The 21971-nt window shown below is 45.7% G+C and overlaps 1 protein-coding gene across 2 annotated transcripts in view; it reads left to right on the forward strand.

The window, feature by feature from the left end:
• Nucleotides 1-21971, forward strand: part of Nalf1 (NALCN channel auxiliary factor 1) — a 558523-nt gene that overhangs the window by 527716 nt on the left and 8836 nt on the right. For both annotated transcript variants that reach the window (XM_047553452.1, XM_047553453.1), the window contains exon 2: nt 4267-4438. In XM_047553452.1, the coding sequence (XP_047409408.1) occupies nt 4267-4438 (172 nt within the window). The remainder of the gene's footprint in view (nt 1-4266; nt 4439-21971) is intronic.

Here is a 21971-nt window from a genome sequence, read left to right on the forward strand (position 1 = left end):
TGAGCTCCTGCGTAAAATGTAGCATGTGTTCAGCACCAACCGCGGCAGCCCCAGGCAGGTGCCAGAGTAGACCAGAGCTGACACGAACCTCGCCCCCGACACAGGCCAGCAAAGCGGCGGAGCTGACAGAAGGCAAGCTATCGATATTCATCAACAAAAGTGGCAGAAAGGAAAAGAAAGTCCTTGCTTGTCTCTGGGGACAAAGGACAGGGGCCTCTTGATTTGATGATGATGACTATTTCTAATACCTGACATTTTTTCTTTGTATTAAAAAAATTGCAGCCAGCATATTTTTCTGAGCAGGTCAACACATATTTGTGACATAAATCTGCTACTTAACTTTAAAATATAGATAGGGATTTGGGGGAGGGAGGGAAGCATATTTAAAAAGGAAAGATAATTTGGCCTCCTACTGGAAAAAATGCTAATTGTAGGCATTAGTGAAAGGTTCTCATCAGGTGAGCCGTGAGATGCCACGTCCAGAGCCATCCCTATAGGAGAAGCCTGAGCCGTTATCAAAATGGTTTTGGACTTCCCTGTACTACATATGAAGCAAGTGCATTCATTTTTGTTACCTGCTTCCATTTGTCAATCCATAGGCAGGAGGATCAGGAGTGCAAAGCCAGCCTCAGCAACTTAGCAAGGCCCTAAGCAACGTAGGGAGCCTCTGTCTCTAAATAAAATATAAAAAGGATTGGGGATGTGGCTCGGTGTTAAGTGCCCCTGAGTTCAATCTCCAGTAAAAAACAAACAAACAAACAAACAAAAAAAAATAACAGTGTTTTCCTTGCCACCAGAAAACATCTGACTTCATCAATCTCCCAACTTCAGAAACTTCTAGAGACCTGCTGCAGGTGTCTTGAGGTCACTCATTTCTCTCAGCTTCCTCACCCAGGGACCCTCCTGGAGGTTTTCTGACAAGAGATCTCGAGTCTGTTGAGCCCGTGCAGTTCAGGACGGCAGCAGACAGCCCGCAGGGCTCCAACACGGCTCTTCTGGCTAGAAGGTTCTTCCTCATGCTGTGCCAATATCTACCTATTGCATTGCACCCTTGTCTTCTGTGTCCACACTTTTTGAGGAAGCCACTGTCTTTCCTTAGATATCAAGGCACCTGCAGGGAGCCCACCCTCTCCACCCACTCACTGCACCTTCCCGACCACTTCTGTCACCCACCCAATGGTTTCCAGTTGTCTTGCTCACCCAGTATTTCACGTTTCAAGTAATCTTTGCAAAGATTAGAGAAGAATTTTCTTACTTCTCTGGCAAAACTTTTCCGGTTACCTCTGGAATGCTTTAGCAGATGTGCTGAATGCAGGCCTTGTCTCTTTTATCAAAAACGTGTCTACAGAGAGAAATGATAAATCCCCATTTACATAAAAATCGTTTCTCAGACTTAGTCAGTTAAGCAGCAATGAAATATTTCTCCCCTGTGCTTATTTTGTTTTGGTTCTCAGTTTCCTCCAATTGCTTTCTAACCTGCCTTGTACCCAGAACTAAAATTTTAGAAAATGTGTCAAACTCAGATGAGAGCTCTTGGTGGCGTGTTCAAAAGTCGCCATGCAGTCAATCAGGAGCTGATGCCCAGGGGACCTGGCTGGCAGGACACTGCCACCCAGCACAAGGCCTGAGGGCTCTGGGCAGCTGCGGGAGTGCTCTCGCCTCTCCTTCAGGACGTCCACCTCCTGTTTGTAGAAACTGCTTTGATCCCTTACCAATTGTTTTGAGTGAAAAGTCTGCACATAAATTTCCGTTGAACTAGAAGAGCAATGGGTCTGTACAACAGGGCAGTGCTGAGGAAAAGACTGGGAAAGAGGATGGGTCTGTGTCCCCAGAGACCTCGTCAGTCCCTGCTGTCGGGGAGAGGCCACCGGGAAAGCATCCCGAGTGCGTCCCAGCCCGTGGGGAGCGGGAGTGGCGACACACACCCTGGGCCCGTGAAGATGCCTCCGGTCATCTGGGATCACCCAGGTGTGCTCGTCACAGGAGAAGCCTTAGCGTGAGAACGACAGCTAGGCTGCAGAATTTCAGAAAGACGCAGAAGGTGAGCTTCCCTTAGAGCAGAATTTTATTGTTAGACCTGCCTATGGAACCGTATCCAAAGCCCCCGAGGCCAGGAGGGAATTGGGACCAGGATTCACAGTGTTCACAGGCCAGTCTTAGATCAGCTCATTTATATCATGAACTCACATTTCACATGCTATCCCATGCATATCAAGTGGTATTTTGCAAAGCATCTTCAATTCAAACTTCAACTCCAAAGAATGGTTTAAAACCATCTCGTTTTCTCTTCTTCCAAAACACATGCTTCCAGCCCATTTTCTGAGGATGCAAGGGTGTCACCTCCACCTGTCACCAGGGCTCCAGGGCACATACCCACCACTTTCCCAGTTGAAATTTAAGCTTTCTTAGAGGGATCTCCAGGCAGGAGAGCATTTTTCTCAGTGAAAGTTCTCATTGTATACTTTTGTGTGAAGACCCACTCAAAAGACCTATAAGAATAGGGATAATTTGTATGTTATCCCAACAAGTTATACGGGTGACTACGGACCCTTGATGACTTAGCAAATAGAAATGACTTTGGCAATCTAAAATTGTATCTACCTTTCACATTTATCCCATCTAACTCCTATGGAGGCACCTTAACCAAAGAGTGAAACTTCATTTTGATGAAATTAATTAGAAGTTAAGAACAGAAATTCTATACAGTCCTTCTCATAGCAAGTACTTCTTGAAAAGGAGCACACATGTTGATTTCAGGGGTATCCCAAACTCCCTGTGATTGCCTAAGTCCTTTCAGAAAGTTTTCAGATTAAACATAAAAAAATTAGTAGCAAGAACATAACCTTGAGAATCCTCTAGAAGTTTAAATTGTGGGTTTTCCACTTATCCCCTTTATTTATCATTATTCTCGAGCAAAATGTGACTAATAGCTACATTCTAAGTGTCTGCCAAGAATTACATGGGAAAAACTGCTTGTAGCGTGCTTAGAACATGGTCTAAACATGACAAATGTTCGATTATTCTTGCTACTGTTTCTAGATTTTTGATCTCTTAGTGTACATTGAACTCTAAATCATCGATTTTTTCATCGCACACAGTGGTCAAAGGGTTATCTGTGTAACAAAAACCTAGAAATGGAAAAACAAAAGCCATCAGTGCTAAGGACCCAGGACAAGGTCGAATTTCAGTAATCCATCCCTTTGGTGGATAATATGGTTATTGTTTATCCCAATGTAAGTTCAGTTTTTTTTTTTTTAATATAAGGAAAAAGTAATCTTTTCCAATGATCATTTCCCTGAATAGCTACTAAAAACCAAAGAGATAAATGAAGTTATACTCCTTTCACATCGCGTTCAGTTAGATAAACAGAACGTGGTGGCACAGGCCTGTAATCCCAGGACTCTGGAGGGAGGCTGAGTCAGGAGGATTGCAGATTCCAGGCCAGCCTCAACAATTTAGCAAGGACTTCAGCAACTTAGTGAGAACCCAACTCAAGAAACACACAAAAATAAAAAGGGCTGGGATGGGGCTGGGTGATAAGACACCCCTGGGTTCAATCCCCAGCACCAAAACGAAACAAAACAAAACAAAACAATAAACGAAACACGTGACCAAGATTGATGTGCATTACACAACCTCTAAACGGTGACGCTGTGGTTTCTGACAAGGTTTCCCTCCTCCTAACCTCACCGAGGCATGTCTTGTCTGATCCACGCTGAGTGTTTCTGGGCTTCCAGCGAGGTGTCTTCTGCATCTGATGTGAGTCATCCATGTAAATACCCCTGTCTTCCTGTTCTGGGCCTCCGAGCTGGGAGCCTGTAAGGGGCTTGGCGCCATCTAGTGTCCAACAGCGTGTCAGCTGTGCGTCGCAGTCCAGGGAGTCATTGGCCACCTTGCTCACTGCAGTAGATAACTACAGTTTATCCATAGGGTCATTCTTTTACTTTATGTATCGCTGGATTTTGAAAATGCCATGTCCTGCTTAAATCCACTGTTTTCCAAAGGCATGCATCAAAGTAAATGCCTGAATACACTCTGCGTGTGACCAAGCGCTCAATCGCCTCTGTTTTGTCTTACTGCAGAAATGTGCTGCTGTGCTCTTACCCAGCAGCTGCCACTGTGTAAATGTGCTTTCTCACGACGAGGTTTCCTTAGGATCCCCCTGAAACCACAGCCTGCTGCTCCCAGTACAGTGTGTCCTTCACTGGAGGCAGAGAGAGCTTTGTCACCCCTCCATATTTTTTATTTATTTATTTTTTTTTTCAGATTGTCTACAAAGCCTGGCTCTGTTCCCAGTATTTTGAAGTCACACAGTTTAACTGCAGAAAGACAATTCCTTGCAAGCAATACTGTTTGGAGGTTCAGACAAGGTGTCCGTTCATACTGCCTGACAATGATGAAGTCATCTACGGAGGCCTCTCGAGCTTTATCTGCACAGGTACGGTGCGGCCAGCGGGCCCAGCGTCTCTGGGGCTGGCTTTCCTTTGTGATGTTTCCTTGCTTTGCTTCCTCCTTCCACTCATGCATCCTTGAAGATGCAGCTGGTAGTTTTCCATGCTTGCCCACGTAGAGGCACGGGAAGTCCCCCAACAATGATCTGAATACTGTCGAGTGTCTACGCCACACTGTCTACACTGCCACTGAATCCACAGTCATGAATTCTGTAAGAAGATAATTCTGCAGGGAAAATGTTAGCAAGAGTGAGCATTCCATGTGACTAGGAGTGGGCTGAACTCTGCCTTCATTTTCCCTACATCATATAAGAACAGATGATGAGAAAAGATCATTAAGATGATGCTTCTCCAAATTAGCATGTTTATGTCTCCATGTCCATTTGCTGAGTGTTTTATGTGATCTTTAGTAAGCATCACAGCATAACATATCTGCATAAGTGGGTCTGTTCCTGTGTTAAAGCTGCACAGTGCCAGATACAATTTGAGTTTTTATTTCCCGTTAACAATGTTTACTTCTTTCAGTGGAGGGACGAGACTGGGAGAAACACCAGCCACTGCACTTGTTTTCTGGATATTTCTAAGCATGGTATCACTGAGGCAGAGTAAGATGCAAGGACAAGGGCAGATCATTTTTGAAAATAAATGATGAGTCTACAGTGAGAATGAGATATTTGTCCAAAAGATGTGAAAATCCAAATCCTTTCTCTGTGTTCTCTTATAGTTAGAAAACATAATATCCTTGTAACTACATGCCTTGACTCATGGCTTGACTAGTTTTCAAGTTTTAAGGATAAAACCTTATCATAAGTGTGGACAAACATGAAAATTCTATTCTTATATTGGATTTTATGAGACTCCTCTTAAACACAGTGACATGTTGAGATGCTCAATGTGAAAATCCATCCAATTATTTCCAGATCCCTTATGCATTAGCCATATTGTTCTAAATATAAGTGATAAGCCAGCAAGACACAGCCTGCAGTTCTCCTCCTAAGGCCTGCCTAGGGAATGGACGAGGGTCTCCTGTCACTCCCTGGAGGCAAGGACCCCTGGGTGCAGGTGAGGAGGCATGGGCTCCTTTCTCTTATGCATTCTTCCTGAGACATGACCCTTTCTACCACGTCACTAATACCAACAGCCCCTCTCCAACCTGTGCCAGTTTGCTCTAAGGGTCGCAGATGAGAAGCACACCCAACAGCAGAGACAGGCAAGTGCCCTTGAACCCACGAAGGTGATCCGTGAAATGTCAAATGGTTTAGCAGTCATTTTTGTTATTCCACTGATTTGATGCTTAGATCATGTTTTATGTACCTTCTCTCTGCTGGGGAGAAAATGAGAAAAGAAAGAGAGGGGGAAGGAAGGAGGGAGGGTGGAAGGGTAGAAGGGAGGAAGGAAGGATGGAAGGAAGGAAGAAGGGGAGAAAAAAAGAGGAGGAGAAATTATTATCTTCCTTTTTTCCCTGTAAGCTAATATCTTCTCGTCTTCTGAGATAAATTTCACCAGGCACAGGCTGTTATTAATTTTTCTCAAGGTTTACATGGAAGTTTCCATTAACAACTGCCAACATTTGTGGCCTTTGGTTTTTGACCGTGGGATCGTGAGGCGTCAGTGGTGCTAGGACTTGGAAATTGGCAGAATGTCTTGTGGAACTGGTGTCTGCTTCCACAGGCGCCTGGTGGCCTCCTCCTGGAGAGGGTCAGCCGCCTGCACCTGGCTCCCAGTGTGGACCCGAGCCGGGCCAGGGTGTAGGTACTCCTGTTCATCTTCTGTAGTCTCCCCATCTTCGTCCATAAATGTGTGCACTTGGATCTTCGGCTCCTTCCTCAGACTTTCAAGGCCACCAGAAAGGCAGTCAGGATTACATTTCCTTCCACACAACATGGGCCAGAGCACCCCTTATATTTTTAATTGTTTTTAAGTTTTCTGAAAGCTGCTTCTCCATCACCACATTGTTAAGGAACAGCAACAAGAAAGAGAGGCATGTGGCTGGCTCGGGGCACAGTGGCCCTCGTCTCCTCGGGAGGCCACTGGGTCTGCGCCCTGAGCACCTGGGACCTTGCTGTTCTCCCTCACTTTCCCTTGGCTCATGGTCCTCCATTGCCAAGGCCCCAGAACTGCATGGTCAATGCTGCATGCATTTCCCCTGATTCTGTGAAATTCTTGTTCCGGTACGATCAGGTTTTCAGACTAGTCTTCTCTTCTGGGTGTGGCCAGGCCTCTTTGGAGACATGGATCCTTTCACCTCTCCTGGGGCCAGGGGTGACCAGTGCTCTTTTGCACACTGCTACCTTGCCACAGGCAGGAGGGTCCCCAGAGAACAGGCTGTGCCTGGGAAGAAGTCAGCTCAGAGATGCAGCAGGACTGGCCGGAGGAACCCGCGCATCTGGGCTTGCAGGCTGTGGGTGCCTGGTGAGACCTGCCTGTGCTCAGCATTCAACCCCAAGCTCCAAGCCACACAGTTTCCAGAGGCCCCCCTCTTCCCAGTGTGCTCAAAGGTTGACTCCCTGATCTTCTAAGTACGTGTGGAGTGAGCATGAACCACCGCAGGCTCCTTCGTGCCCACCGAAAGACACGTCTTCCACGCTGACGAAGGAGCAGACCAAACGCAGGGGAACTGCTTTCCCCATTTCCCAGCTGGCTGCTGACACCCCAAGATGACCTGGGTGGTGGCTCACGGCTGCAAGGCCTGCTCATGGGCAGCATGGAGTCCACTCAAACAGGCTCCATGGCAACCTGCAAACACATCCCATGAGAAGGCGCTCATCAGGCTAGTCTTAATCTTTGCCTCTGGTAATCCCTTTTCTTTCTTTTCTTTTTTTTCTTTTTTTGAACAACAATAAAAGTAAGTGAGCTATCATGCTAAAAATATCATTTATCATCAAGGATTGAAGGCATAGTTGTAGTTTTCTTCAAATTTAACACATCTAATCTCAGTGGTTTCCCTACTATCTAAAATGCATAGGATTGACAGCTCCTGGGAGAGACAATGTCCCGACTACTCGCTGGGCACATAACTATGAGTATCATTGTCAGATACTAGTGATGAGCCATTTTGTTCGAGGTGCTTGATGCACCACTGGTTCTGTGACTCCCTCCTCGGAGTCCTCTGTACCCAGCCTTTAGGGATGTGGAATTGTAGGACCCCACGTTCTTCCTCATGTTTTGTTAGACATACTGAGGCTGAGAATTCCTGTCATCCACAAAAAAGGTGAACCTCAGCCCCGCTATTGGTAAATTAGAAGATTTAGACCAGATGAAATTTCTCTAAATAAAGAGGCTTTATTCATAATTTTGGTAACCGTTATCAAGTTCATCATCCCGTGCACCCTTTCTTTATAACGGGTATGTGACAGGCTCTGTGCCAAATGCGCAAGTTTGAAATTTATTTTGATCATCCACTGCTGTCTGTGCCCATGATCCTCAGTGAACCCATAACTTATTATAAAGGAGCCTCCGAGTATGAGCAGTGGCTTCGACCCAGAGTGTTACAGAAGGTCCTGTCCAACCCCAGATGGCAGGGACACGCCTTCCTGCGCTTAATTCTGATTCCGTTTTAGGAGTAAAAGGAGAGACACTTTACCTGCCAACTCTGTGGTTTCTCAGTTAAAGAACAAGACCGACCTAACCACTGAAGGAGGGGTTGACAGTTAGCTGGGGAGAGGTTCTGGGGGCTGGCAGGGTAGGACCCGTCACTGGGTGCGGGGCGCGTTGGGCGGCTCAGCGCACAGGCCCACGCACACGGTGCACCGCTGTCCCAGCTCCGCGTCCCCATCTGCAGCGCGGGGGTGGCAGGCTGGCGGATCCCGGCCTCAGCCGGCATTGTGGTAATTACGTGGGTTTCCCTCTCCAGCCTCCCTCGCCTCCATCTCGAGGCCCCAGAGGACTCCTTGATTGCTTACCTGAGATGAGATTAAGAAAACAGAAGCAGCGGAGCGCCGCCGCTGCGGGTGCTATGGTAACAAACATCCACAATTACCCTTTGATTGACGGATAAAATAGAACTGATGGATAAAATAGAAGCTACGATCTGTTCGTAGGGAAATTACTGAAAGAACAAAAGTAAAAGTTGGTCCGCAGGGGGTTGCTGACAACGAAGATAAAACATATTTTCAGAATTCTACGCAAATTCTGCATCCCATTTTTTAGCTGTGACAAGGATAAGGTTATGTTTCTGCCTCTCTGGAAAACACCGTGGGCGGCCGCTCCTTCCTTGACAGGCAGGGCCCGCGTGCGAGGGAGGATGGCGCCCCCTGGCGGCGGCCGCGCGCCACTGCAGGGCATCCGAAGCGGCTGCGCCCGCCCGGGAGAGCACTCTGAATCCCACCGAGAAAAGAGCTGGGCGTGCGGATCTCATCGAGCAGTTCACAAGTGTCTTCTGTCTCAGGGTTCACTTTCGAGGGGGGTCTACAGCAGAGAGACAGACGAAATGGTCCCCAGACCCCATTCAACGTGACCAGTGAGCTGAGCACGATTTTAAAAGACAGAACAGATTTTTCTCATTAAAGGAGTATTTTAGCAGGGAAAAAAAAAAAAAAAAAAAAAAATCTGCTTCCCATAGATTTTCAGAATAGCTACCCATACTATTTTCCATTTCTACATTCTCCCTAGTGTGTTGCTATGTTCAATTTTTTTTAAATACAATTTTTTTTTTTCTGAAAAAAAATGGAATGCCACTTTAGGACCATTTGGTGATACACAAAATACTTTAAAACATTTACCAAAGTTTAGACCACAGAAGAAATGTGAAGAGAGAGGCTATGGCCAGAATAAAATTTTAAAAATAGAGAACAGTTTATAAAAATAATTTAGTAACTTTGTATGATTGGGTTATCTTCCATTAGAATATTTGCAGTGCTGGGAATCAAACCCAGGGCCTTGTGTATGGTAGGTAAACACTCTACCACCAAGCTACCCCCCATTTTATTTTGAAGCAGGGTCTCTGTGCTGAGGCTGGCCTTGAACTTTAAATTCCCCTGCATCAGCCTCTGGAGTAGCTGGGATTACAGGCATGTCCCACGCCTGGCTTAGAACACTGTACATCTGAGATTTATTCCAGTTAGTATCTTCAGCTCTGAGTTCAGATCCTTCACACTTAAGATTGCTTTCCCTGTCTTCCAACTTCACAGCTCGTTTGCTTTTGCAAGGAAAGAGACTCTAGGGGGAAAACACTGGAGGAGATGTAAAGATGTCTGGATTCTGCCAGTAGCTTTGCAAAGTCACAGCCCCCAAACAGCCCCTCATCTCTACAGGCGGCTAACACTGCTAAGCCCACCAACCACCCAGTGAGCGGGAGACTGCTGGTCCAGCTGGAGGTTGAGGAAAGCAGCTCTGCAGCATTTGCATGGACTGGGGGGTGACCCGTCCAGAGGCTTCCCAGCCGTGAGCTCTGAGCTCCCCAGGGACACTCAGCAGAGAACAGGGTAGTTGGCTTTTTGAGGTCCCAGAGGGAAGATCTTAGTGACACCAGCCAACAATTGCCCATTGACCTTCCAGCAGAAGTGACATGGCATCTGGCTGTTGTATGCAGTCCTCTCTGAACTACCTGACCCCTTTGTCCAGCTGGACTACTGAAGGTCACCCTAGGACAAGGCAGTGCCAGGTGCCTGGGGCAGAGTAAATTAGTGCACTCTGCGTGGAAATGAACCACAGCATTCAGAGATTTCCCCCGCACAAGGGGGTGACGGTGCACGGGCTCCCCTGAACCCCTGCAAGAGAGAGAAGACTCAGGCATTCCAAGGAGGCAGCCCCCGGGACCATGAGCTGAGGAAAGAGTTCTAGTTCCGGAATGTGAGCTTAGGAAGGGCGACTTCCTATTAACCCCCAACCAGCTACTGCAGAGGCAGGACTAGCTCCACATTTCCCAGTCACCAGCCAGGCCAGCATCTGTATCCCCAGTGGAACAGGAAATGACCCGTCAGTCTGTCCTGAAATCAGTCTGTAAGTAGAGCTTTCCTTACTCTGGTGCAGCTGGGAAAAACTGGTCAGTGGGTGCAGTGGAAGAGGGAGGAGGCCTCAGCCTGCCAGGCTTAAGTGTTTCCATAACACGCCCTGGTTCCTCAGCATCGCATAGCTCATTAAAAATGAATGCTACGAGCATTTTGCAACTCAGACCATTTTTTTTTTTTTTCTGGTTAAAGAACAGGAAAACAGTCTGTCTCACTGTTCTCTGTCAGTCGGGTTGGTGAGGGAGATCTTCAGTTTATACATGGACACACACGGATGTACTGAGATAAAGGGGAAAGACAGAACCACCAGCGGTCGAAGGTGTTTGTCTAAATCTAAATAACCTCAATCTAATGTGTGTTATAGGTACCACATAACATCTATAGTATAGATCAACATATAGCATATTATTATATGTGAAATTCACATACATTGTTTTATATGCAGGTAATACTTGCATGCATGTATTACTGTATGTGTATGTTTATGCACGGGGTACTTATGAAATGGTTGAATTTCCTAATACAGGTCATAAAAAGAGGAAATATTTCAGACTTAAATACTGAAGTTGAGGTTTTAAACATGGACTTTAAAAATAGCTTTCAAGTCAATTCTATGAGAAGAAAGGTATGAATCAAATTTAAATAAGGAAACTCTAATGGAAACATGTGACCTCCCCAAGGAGGAAATTGGAAACACGAGATTTCCTTGAAAATGAAATTTCCAGAATGATCTTTGAAGGCTCTAGTTTGACCTTTGTTATCCTATCGGGACCTCTAACCTCAAATAAGGCACATGTTAAGTAGGTTCCCCAAACTGAGCATTAGAGGCTGGTCTGTGTCTCCCCAAATGCAGATACCGCATGCTGACCTCTGCCTCTCAGAGTGTGAGGTGCTGTGGGTCTGAGCTCTTCCTGGAGTCCACCCAGGCAGATGGGCCATTACGATGGGCTCTTTCCCTATGTGACGGTGTAGTACTCTGCTCGGCTGGTGTCACCATGGGCTGAGTGGCAGATATAGAAGAAAGGAGCTTCTCACAGAGCTAGGCTGGAAGACCCAGATGGAGGTGTGGGCAGGTGTGGCTGCTTCCGGGGCCTCTGCTGGCTGTGGATGGCTTCCTCCCCTCCACACACAGAGCTTCCTCTGGTGTCTCTGCCTGTATCCCAATTCCCTCTTCTCCTAAAGGTTACCAGTCATACTGGATTAGAGCCATCCCAAAGACCTGCTTCTAACAGGATCATTCCTTTAAAGGCCATTTCTCCAAAAACCGTACACACCGAGGGACTAGGACTTCACTGTGTGGATTTGGGGAGACCGTACTCATCCCCTAAAAGCGTTCTTCTAAGAAGGGAAAGTCTGTACACGAGGATACACAGTGGAAATAGGTGAAGAAGACAACTTGGCCTGCAGCCTTGGCAGACCCGTGACAGAAGTCGCTTACAATGGTGGGAGTAAATCAGACAAGTTCATTGTTGGTCTGTGAATGGAATAAATTGTAACTTTCACATGGAGACTTTTCTTTATATTCAAAATTTCTACAAGATTAGAGGTCAGGAAGCAATAAAAAGGAATTTTAAAGAGCCCAGTCCTGAAGTCTTAGAGGATGATAATCGTATGGAGTAGGCATTAGCATTACAGGTCATTTTGAGTTGTAAAATGAAACCGTTTTTGTGAATTTTGCAAATCTTCCTTTGAAGGAACTTAGAAGTGAAGTGAATCTCTGGCATTGTTGTGCATGCTGGGTCCAATTTTTCATGTTTAAATAATTGGAAGATTTTAGACCAGAGGTTGAAATCCCTTCATCTCAGGAGAAAACTATACTTGGTGACTTTTCACTTTGAAAAATCTAGGCACTCTGAACTTCTGCTCAATATCGCTGAAACCCTGAGACTGCTCTAAATAATAAAGGCTGTTTAAAAGGGGGAAAAAAGGAATATATAAAAAAAAGAAAGTTTAGCAGAATGAGCTTTCTGTGTCTAGGGAAATCTTCAGTTTGGAAATGTGTTTGTTCTACCATTTCCAACTTGATTTTATGAGCCTCTCATGTGGTTTTGAAAGGAGATAAAGACAAATTGTTTTATGGAACAGTTTGACCAATTCCTCATTGACTTTCAAATTCTCAATCTTTTAAAAATTTGATTTATATATTTTCAATACTGAGGATTGAATCAAAGGGTGCTCTACCACTGAGCTACATCCCCAGCTGATTTTTTGGGTTTTTTTTTCCTTTTCTTTTCTTTTCTTCTCTTTCTTTTCTTTTCTTTTCTTTTCTTTTCTTTTCTTTTCTTTTTTTTTTTTTTTTTTTTTGTGACTGGTCTTGCTGAGTTGCCGAGGCTGCCCTGAAATTCACAGTCTGACTGCCATCAAATTCCCAATCTGCATCCCTACAAAAGAAATGACTTCTGTCTTCATTCTTTTGTTATTTTTTTTTCACAGACAGATAAATTACTTTTAATCACATAGATAAATTACCATCAGTAAAAGCATCAACTGTATTAAAAATCGTGGGCTCCATCAAATAACACAAGAAGAAGTAAATGTGAATATCTGAGAGAAGGTCCAAGTAAAAGCATCAACTGTATTAAAAATCGTGGGCTCCATCAAATAACACAAGAAGAAGTAAATGTGACTATCTGAGAGAAGGTCCAAATCCAGAGGGCAGGGCTGTCTGCCCGCCTGGCAGGTAGCTTTTGTGTTGACTGCCCCGCACAGCTGGAGGCTGAGCCTGGTTCCTGGAGAACAGAGGCGTGGTCAGTGAGGAAGGTCTTGCAGAAGGGCAGGAGAGATGGGGCCCTCACCGCCTTGGCCCCTGGGTCAGGCCTTACCACCTTGGCCCCTAGTTCAGGCCTCACCACCTTGGCCCCTGGGTCAGGCCTCACCACCTTGGCCCCTAGTTCAGGCCTCACCACCTTGGCCCCTAGTTCAGGCCTCACCACCTTGGCCCCTGGGTCAGGCCTCACCACCTTGGCCCCTAGTACAGTCCTCACCACCTTGGCCCCTAGTTCAGGCCTCACCACCTTGGCCCCTAGTTCAGGCCTCACAACCTTGGCCCCTAGTTCAGGCCTCACCACCTTGGCCCCTAGTTCAGGCCTCACCACCTTGGCCCCTAGTTCAGGCCTCACCACCTTGGCCCCTAGTTCAGGCCTCACCACCTTGGCCCCTGGGTCAGGCCTCACCACCTTGGCCCCTAGTACAGTCCTCACCACCTTGGCCCCTAGTTCAGGCCTCACCACCTTGGCCCCTGGGTCAGGCCTCACCACCTTGGCCCCTAGTTCAGGCCTCACCACCTTGGCCCCTAGTTCAGGCCTCACCACCTTGGCCCCTGGGTCAGGCCTCACCACCTTGGCCCCTAGTACAGGCCTCACCACCTTGGCCCCTAGTTCAGGCCTCACCACCTTGGCCCCTGGGTCAGGCCTCACCACCTTGGCCCCTAGTACAGTCCTCACCACCTTGGCCCCTAGTTCAGGCCTCACCACCTTGGCCCCTGGGTCAGGCCTCACCACCTTGGCCCCTAGTTCAGGCCTCACCACCTTGGCCCCTAGTTCAGGCCTCACCACCTTGGCCCCTGGGTCAGGCCTCACCACCTTGGCCCCTAGTACAGTCCTCACCACCTTGGCCCCTAGTTCAGGCCTCACCACTTTGGCCCCTAGTTCAGTCCTCACCACCTTGGCCCCTAGTACAGTCCTCACCACCTTGGCCCCTAGTTCAGGCCTCACCACCTTGGCCCCTAGTTCAGGCCTCACCACCTTGGCCCCTAGTACAGGCCTCACCACCTTGGCCCCTAGTACAGGCCTCACCACCTTGGCCCCTAGTTCAGGCCTCACCACCTTGGCCCTGGGTCAGGCCTCACCAACTTGGCCCCTAGTACAGGCCTCACCACCTTGGCCCTATTGCCAGGCCTCACCACCTTGGCCCCTAGTACAGGCCTCACCACCTTGGCCCCTAGTTCAGGCCTCACCACCTTGGCCCTGGGTCAGGCCTCACCACCTTGGCCCCTGGGTCAGGCCTCACCGCCTTGGCCCCTGGGTCAGGCCTCACCACCTTGGCCCCTAGTTCAGGCCTCACCACCTTGGCCCTGGGTCAGGCCTCACCACCTTGGCCCCTAGTACAGGCCTCACCACCTTGGCCCCTAGTTCAGGCCTCACCACCTTGGCCCCTAGTTCAGGCCTCACCACCTTGGCCCTGGGTCAGGCCTCACCACCTTGGCCCCTAGTACAGGCCTCACCACCTTGGCCCCTAGTTCAGGCCTCACCACCTTGGCCCCTAGTTCAGGCCTCACCACCTTGGCCCCTAGTTCAGGCCTCACCACCTTGGCCCTGGGTCAGGCCTCACCACCTTGGCCCCTAGTACAGTCCTCACCACCTTGGCCCCTAGTTCAGGCCTCACCACCTTGGCCCTGGGTCAGGCCTCACCACCTTGGCCCCTGGGTCAGGCCTCACCACCTTGGCCCTGTTGCCAGGCCTCACCACCTTGGCCCCTGGGTCACGGCATGGTTCCTGGCTCTTTTCTACCCTCTCCCTTTTCCAGGACTTTAGATAGTAATTGCAGTAGCTGAAATGCTTTTAATTGTGACTCTCTTGTTATTAGCTTGACTCCAGTGGGTTATTAACTATTTCCCTGCTTTTATTGTAACATACTTGTCGTGCTTGCCGTGCCCGGGAGAAATGCAAGGGAATAATTGCCCTGAGTGCGTCTGCATTATTCCTTCCTCCTTCATAATACTTCTCCAGTGGAGAAGTGCACTCTCCCTCTTTGCCCCTAAGTATCCCCTCCAGCCTTTTCAGTCCTTCTCCTGCCTCTTCATTCATTTCATGAACATTTCTCTCTTTTTTAAATTGATTTATTTTGATCCATTGTACACAAATGGGGTACAACTATAGTTTCTCTGGTTGTGCACAAAGTAGAGTCGCACAATTTGTGTAATCATACATTGCATAGGGTAATGATGTTTGTCTCATTCTGTTATTTTTCCTTCCTCCATTCCTCCCCACCCCTCTTTTCCTCTATACAATCCATCCTCCCTCCATTCTTGCCCCCCTCCCACCCACCCCCTTTATATATCATCTTCCACTTATCAGAGAGAACATTCAGACTTTGGTTTTTGGGGATTGTCTTATCTCACTTAGCATGATATTCTTCAACTGCATCCATTTACCTGCAAATGCCATAATTTTATTCTTCTTTATGGCTGAGTAATATTCCAATGTGTATGTATACCACAGTTTCTTTATCCATTCATCAGTTGAAGGGCATCTAGGTTGGTTCCACAATCTAGCTATTGTGAATTGAGCCGCTATGAACATTGATGTGGCTGCATGATGAACATTTCCTTGTGTTACATTTTCCATTGCTAACTGAACTAAGTGCCCCACATAGTGACTTAAAGACAGTACCCTTCAATACCATGTGGTTCTGTGGGTCAGAAGCTCCTCCTGGGACTGAATCACAGTGGCTGCAGGCTGGCTCACTTGCACAGGTGCCACCATATCTATCTTCTCATCTCTGAGACAGTTGGTAGAATGCAGTTTCTTGCTGCTGTAACACTCAGACCCTGTTGCTTTGCTGGCTGTCAGCTGATGATTGTTCTTGGTTCCAAAGGCCACCATATTCTTGGACTCTCTTTCTCCACCTTCAAAAGAACAGTGGTGGAGAGTCCTTCACATGCCATCGCCTTCTCTTCCACTCTCTGCTTCCTTTCCACCTTAAGATCTCGTGTGATTGCATTAGTCCTGCGTGGATGATCCAGGGAAATCACCTTATTTCAAGAATTGTCAGGAAGCTAACTGCATTCTTTCTGCATCCTCAATCCTTTTTCCATGTTCCATAAATTATGCACAAGTTCTGGGGATTGAGAGGTGGACCTTATTTTGATAGGGCTCCCCCATGTTCCTACCACATCTATAATGCAGCAGCCTTGTGCAGAGAGGATCAATAGATGTGGTCGCAGCCTAACAAACACATGTTCATCTGCAGAAGTAGGCAAGGAAAACACATCAGCCCGAGGCTTTGCACATAAAGTTGTAAGCAAGGGTAGAGGAGGAAAGAAACTAAGTATGATGAGGGATATTTTTACCAATTTAATAATGTGGGAAGGGAATACAGAAAAAGTTTCCTTGGATTTAAACAGGTCATTTCTCAAATGAAGAACAGACTCAGGGTGAAGATGTTTAACTCCTAGCCTCTGGGCTACTTCGTTGTGCATATGGGTCGTTACCATTATCATTGCCCCTGTCCCTCGCAGCCCGACTGGCTGCCAGGTTTGAGTGCACTGTGCAAAGCACGCAGGCTGGCATTCAGGATGGTCTGTCTCGTCCCTCCAAAGTGTCTCGTGAGAGCAGTGGTGTGTCGGAGAGGATGCCTGTCAGGGCAGAAGCCTACCTCAAACTGACCAACAGAGAGAAGAATTGGCCGGTTCACATAACTGAGAAGTCCAGAGAGAAACATCATGGTGTATCTTCCATGAGACAGAGAGATGACAGAGGACGATGATGGATAGACAGGCAGGTAGCGAGGAGGAGTGGCTGTTGACAGCGAGCTAGGTAGAGGTCCCGAGGGAGATCAGGGTACATAGAGAGCGCTGTCCACTCAGCTCCAGCCCCTCCGCAGCTCTCCTCCCAGGTCCAGCTCCACTTTTCTCTGGATGCTTAGTAAACATGTCAGTCAGTAGGGAGACCAAGAAAGCCTCTGCGAACTTCCAGCAGCCCCTCTGGGAAGCGGCTGAGGGAAGCACAGCCCTCCTTGTGTGGTTGTGGTTGCCGATGGTAATGTATCAAAAACAGCAAAACTTTAAGCCCCGTGTAGATACTGTTCCCAGGCTGCTGTTGAGAGAGTGGAAGGAGACTCCTTGAAATCTACCATTTTCATTAAATACCCTAAAACACCTCAGCATCCTCTCTGCAAAGTCACATTTATTGTTATATTTCTACTAGGCAATGTATGCATGGTCATCTAAAAATATTTAGTAAGTGCAGATAGGCAAAAAGAAGATAAGGAGAACCGTGATCCGTCATCAAGAGGAAAATAACATTTTATTCCCTGAATCATGTTGCAAGTGTTAAATATGCTTCTATAACATCACCTAATATCTCGTATTAGTATAGTAGATGAGTATAATGTAAATTAGTGTTTAATTTATTATGAGATTCTTTTTCGTATTTTTCAATGAAAAATAAACTGCTAATGAGAACATATGTATACATTCACTTCTGTGCATATCTGATTTCCTTAACATAAACTCCTGGAGGTGGAGTGGAAAGACCACGCAAAACTTCAGCCTTTTGACGTTTGTCATCCACACCTCTCCGACCCCTGGTCCTCACCACCGGCATCTCCTTTTCTTACTCCTGGGTGGCTGTAGGCTTTTAGATTAATATTTCCTGGTCATGAGTAAAATTCCCACCTTACTATTTTTTCAATTCTTCCCTAGAGCTTGACTTTTTACTTGGTCCTCTTTATTTCCTTTTACATCATTTCTCAGTGTCTAATTCTTAAATCAATGTGTTAGCCTCTGTCTCTTTCCCTGCCTCCCTTCCTTCTTCCTTTCTTCTCTCATTACCAGGGGACATCTTCTTCTCCCACATCTCTGTTTCTGTGGGAAACAGAATCATCAGGAGCACAGTCCCCCCGGGGGTGGAGTAGAATGCAGATGTGCCAGGTGCTGCGGACACCCAGTGTGGAGGGCCAGCGGCCAGCTTCTCCAAGCACTGGAGAAAGGGTTTTATAACTACATTTTATCTTTCTTGACATTTTCTCACTCTAATAGGTCTTCTAACTCTTTTACAAAATGCCTTTTTTAAAAAAGTAATCTTTGGAAAGATAGATATCTAAACTACTGTAAGAGTGACTATCTTGGGCATTTTAAGGAACAGATATTCTAGGTCTCTTAATTAAGAGTTGCAAGTGGATGTTACATCCAATTGTTTAAAAAAGAAAAAAAGAAAGGGTGATTCCCTGGCATGACACCTCTACCACTTTAAGCTCATTCTTTGACTGATTAGTGGTCACTGCAGTGTGCTGAACCTCTGGAGTCCTGTGTCTTCAGTAGTATATGTAAACCAGCGGGGTGCGGTGGTGCACACCTGTAATCCCAGCCTCTTGAGGCTGAAGCAGGAGGATCACAAGTCCAAAGCCAGCCTCAGCAACTCAGTGAGGCCCTAAGCAACTCAGCAAGACCCTGTCCCAAAATAAAAAATTAAAAGGGCTGGGGGTGTGGCTCAGTGGATAAGCACCCCTGTGTTCAACTCCTGGTACAAAATAATAACAAAAACAACAACATGTCAGCCAGTGACCCAAGAGGGGCTGCACTTGGGAAGCAAAACAGAGAAAAGATCCAGGACGCCACTGGATGCAGTGAATTATAATTTTATTTCTCTGTCTGGAACTGTAACTAGGGAGGTCAAAATTATCATGCTGCCAAAGATATTCTGTTTGGCAACTGGCATACCAGAATCTGTACTAGATGAATATTCCCTATCACTCTGTGGAAAGTGTGTGACTATAAGAATTTAATTTTTGATGGAAGAAAGCAGTTCTGTGCAGGGGTGTCCTGGTCCAGGGAACCTATGCTCCATCCCCAGCCCTGCCCACTGGCTACCATTGCTATATTGCTTCCCAAGTGCTTGAGAAACTGTTTTGTCTTGTGTTATTTTTATTTGAATGTTCTACTTCAAATCATGAAAGTACTGCAAGTCGATTCAATTCAAATTTGAAAATACATAGGTGGTTAATTATTCTAGTTAATGATTTGGTCAAATTTAAAACTGACTCAAAAGTACGGAGACTCGTTTTCATATCTGCTGTATGGACTGTTATCTTATTTTCTTTAAAAGAACACTGCTTCCAGGTATCGCAGACTTCAGCTTTAGTGTTTGTTTTTAGTAAAAAGTTCTGATTAAAATCGCAAGTGTTTTCTGTTTTAACATTTAAATGTTTCAAAAATGGTTGAATCAAATCAGAAAAATAAAATTCCCTCCTAACTCACTGAAAACCAAATATATTTCTGAAGTCAGGACCTATTTACGAGGTGTTTGCATGCCTTAAACCTTTGCCTGGTGTAGAGTAGGCCCAAGTGTATGCAGATGGCAGGGTAGTTGCATGTGTACTCTGTGATTACACAGAACGCCTGGTTTTCTTTAAAAAAAAAAAAAGCAGGAAATGTTGTTTGTACTGTAAATACACTGATGGATCAAAGCATTAACAATACTGTCGCTTCTATTACGACTCATGGCTTGAGATACTGCAGCCTCAGAATTATTCAAATGGTTTCCTATTACAAGAATATTTCCTTTCCATAGCAGTAGTTACCAGGATTTCTAATTTTAAAAAGGCTGTGGGCAATCACTAAGCAATGATACTGGTTCGCAACATGTGATCCAGATAGCACCGCTTCACAGAGAAAAATGATGAACAACAAATAAGAAGAGAGAGCAACAGATAGCATTCTCAAGGAGGAACATGCGCTTTTCTTTCAATGGCTTCTTGGGCTTCCATGGGAACCGAACCAGCACTCAGCAGGAAGCAGGGAGACATCCTGAAGGACAGCCAGCTCCTTCACACCCACCCGAGAGGCAGGATCCTGTGCAAGACTGGAGTTATCTGAGGTCCTGAATGCTCTTCATGAGATTCCTTTAAGGCCCTTCCATTTGAGGGAGCAAATCCAATCTGAAAAGTGAAAGCACTGTGTAAGAACATTGGTTCATAGTAACAGAAGAGAAAGGAGTTGCAGTGTTTTCTCCTGGACCAGGTGACTCCTCCATCTCCACCGTGAAGTCCTGGTACTCAGTAACTTATCAGAGTAGGGATGAGGGACAGGGGCCGTCCTACCCTGGCACTAGCCCTGCCATGATCCCTTCTTTGCTCCAGTACTGGGACAGACACAGTACTGCCCTACAATCCCTGGGGTGCCTTGTGCCAGATGCCACCAAGTCCAGTGATCACCAGGAGAGCCTCAAAGGATTCATTAGGGGTGGGGTGGAAAATTCAATATGCTTGGTGAGTGTACATTTTCTTTGTCCATTAGCTCTCTTTTCTTTCCTATTTTCTCAGAACACATTTTTCATAATTAAAAAAAAAATCACTGTAATCATTTTGGGAAAATAACAATGTGAAATGTGATATTTAACAGCGTGTGTTAGGTTTCTGTTTAGACTATATTCTCTCTGGCTGCAGACAGTCTGTTCTCTTAGTAAAATGCTCAAAGACGTTGGGAACACCGGTTGAGGAAATTTCTGCTTAGTTTCAAGACATTTCAAATGCTCAATTTATTCCCAAATTTAGTTTATGGTCTTAATGAATAAGTAAATTCTCTGTTAAACTTCTCTGTCATTTCAGTGTGGGCCTTTGATTTTAATTTCATTTAGTATCATTTTTCAGTTTTTTGAGTACTCTATATTCTATCTAATGTGCAATTAACTTTCAGCTCTGAGCGGCCTTTACATAATCGGGTTCATATGGGCCTGTCTTTAGAGCCTGTGATTTTTCTTCCTTAAACACAACAGCCATTGGTATTGGAGTCTTGGGCCCAGGACCCCCACAAGGATATCTAGATCTGTGGACAATCAAGTCCCTTAGATGAAATGGCATAGAATTTGCCTATAACCTATGCTCACCATCCTATAGAGTGGCATCTCTGGGCCACTTATAATACCATATGATGTAAATGCTTTGTCAGGAGTTTTTAGACTATATTGTTTAGAAAATAATGATGGGGAAAAACTTGGTACATCTTCATTAAAGAGGCATTTTTTCCTAATATTTTTGACCTGCAGTTGATTAAACCTGTGGATGTAGAGCTCATGGATCCAGAAGGCTGACCTTGCTTTTGTTATATTTTTCTGTGAGGCTACATCTAGATTGCTTATGTCTAACACATCAGTTCTGTGTAGCTTTCTCTTATAGAACAAGCTATATCATTCCTTGGCTCCTTCTCTCATTAAACCAATGCTCATTTTTCTTTCATAGACCAGTAACCTGCTAGGTGTTGATAATTCTGAGATGGAGTGGAGGTATAATCTTCCCTTCCAACAACATCAACGAGAGAAAGTAATATAATTTCATTCATGTCTGTTAGTTGTAATAATGTGAACCTTCATTCACCAGTAAAGATCTGATACACCCACCCTGACTCGACCCCAAATTAACTCATTTACAAAGGAATGACTTAGTTACTAAAATTTGCTTTTGTTTAAAAAGATTTGATAAAAATTATAAACATACAAATATTCCAAAGTCTCCTTCATTTTTCAGAGAGTCTCTACAATTTGAATTTTTTTTGAGATTTCTTAGATGCAACTCACATTTTGTATTGTTTTACTTACTCAGTTATAAAATAACCCTTGAAGCCAGGAGGTAATGGCACACAGCTGCACTCCTCAAGACACTGAGGTAGGGAGATTGACAGTTCTAGGTGGGCTTCAGTCACTTAGCCAAACCACTGCAAAGTAAAGTCAATGAAAAGTTCGGGTTGTAGCTCAGTGGTAGAAGAGTCCTGGGTTTAATACCCAGTGCTGCTAAATAAAATAAATACCCTTGAAAAGTCATCAAATTCTCTAGAGATTAGGTCACCTTAAAAAAAAAA

Source organism: Sciurus carolinensis, chromosome 5, assembly GCF_902686445.1.
Source record: "Sciurus carolinensis chromosome 5, mSciCar1.2, whole genome shotgun sequence".
In the NCBI taxonomy this organism is placed as follows: domain Eukaryota; kingdom Metazoa; phylum Chordata; class Mammalia; order Rodentia; family Sciuridae; genus Sciurus; species Sciurus carolinensis.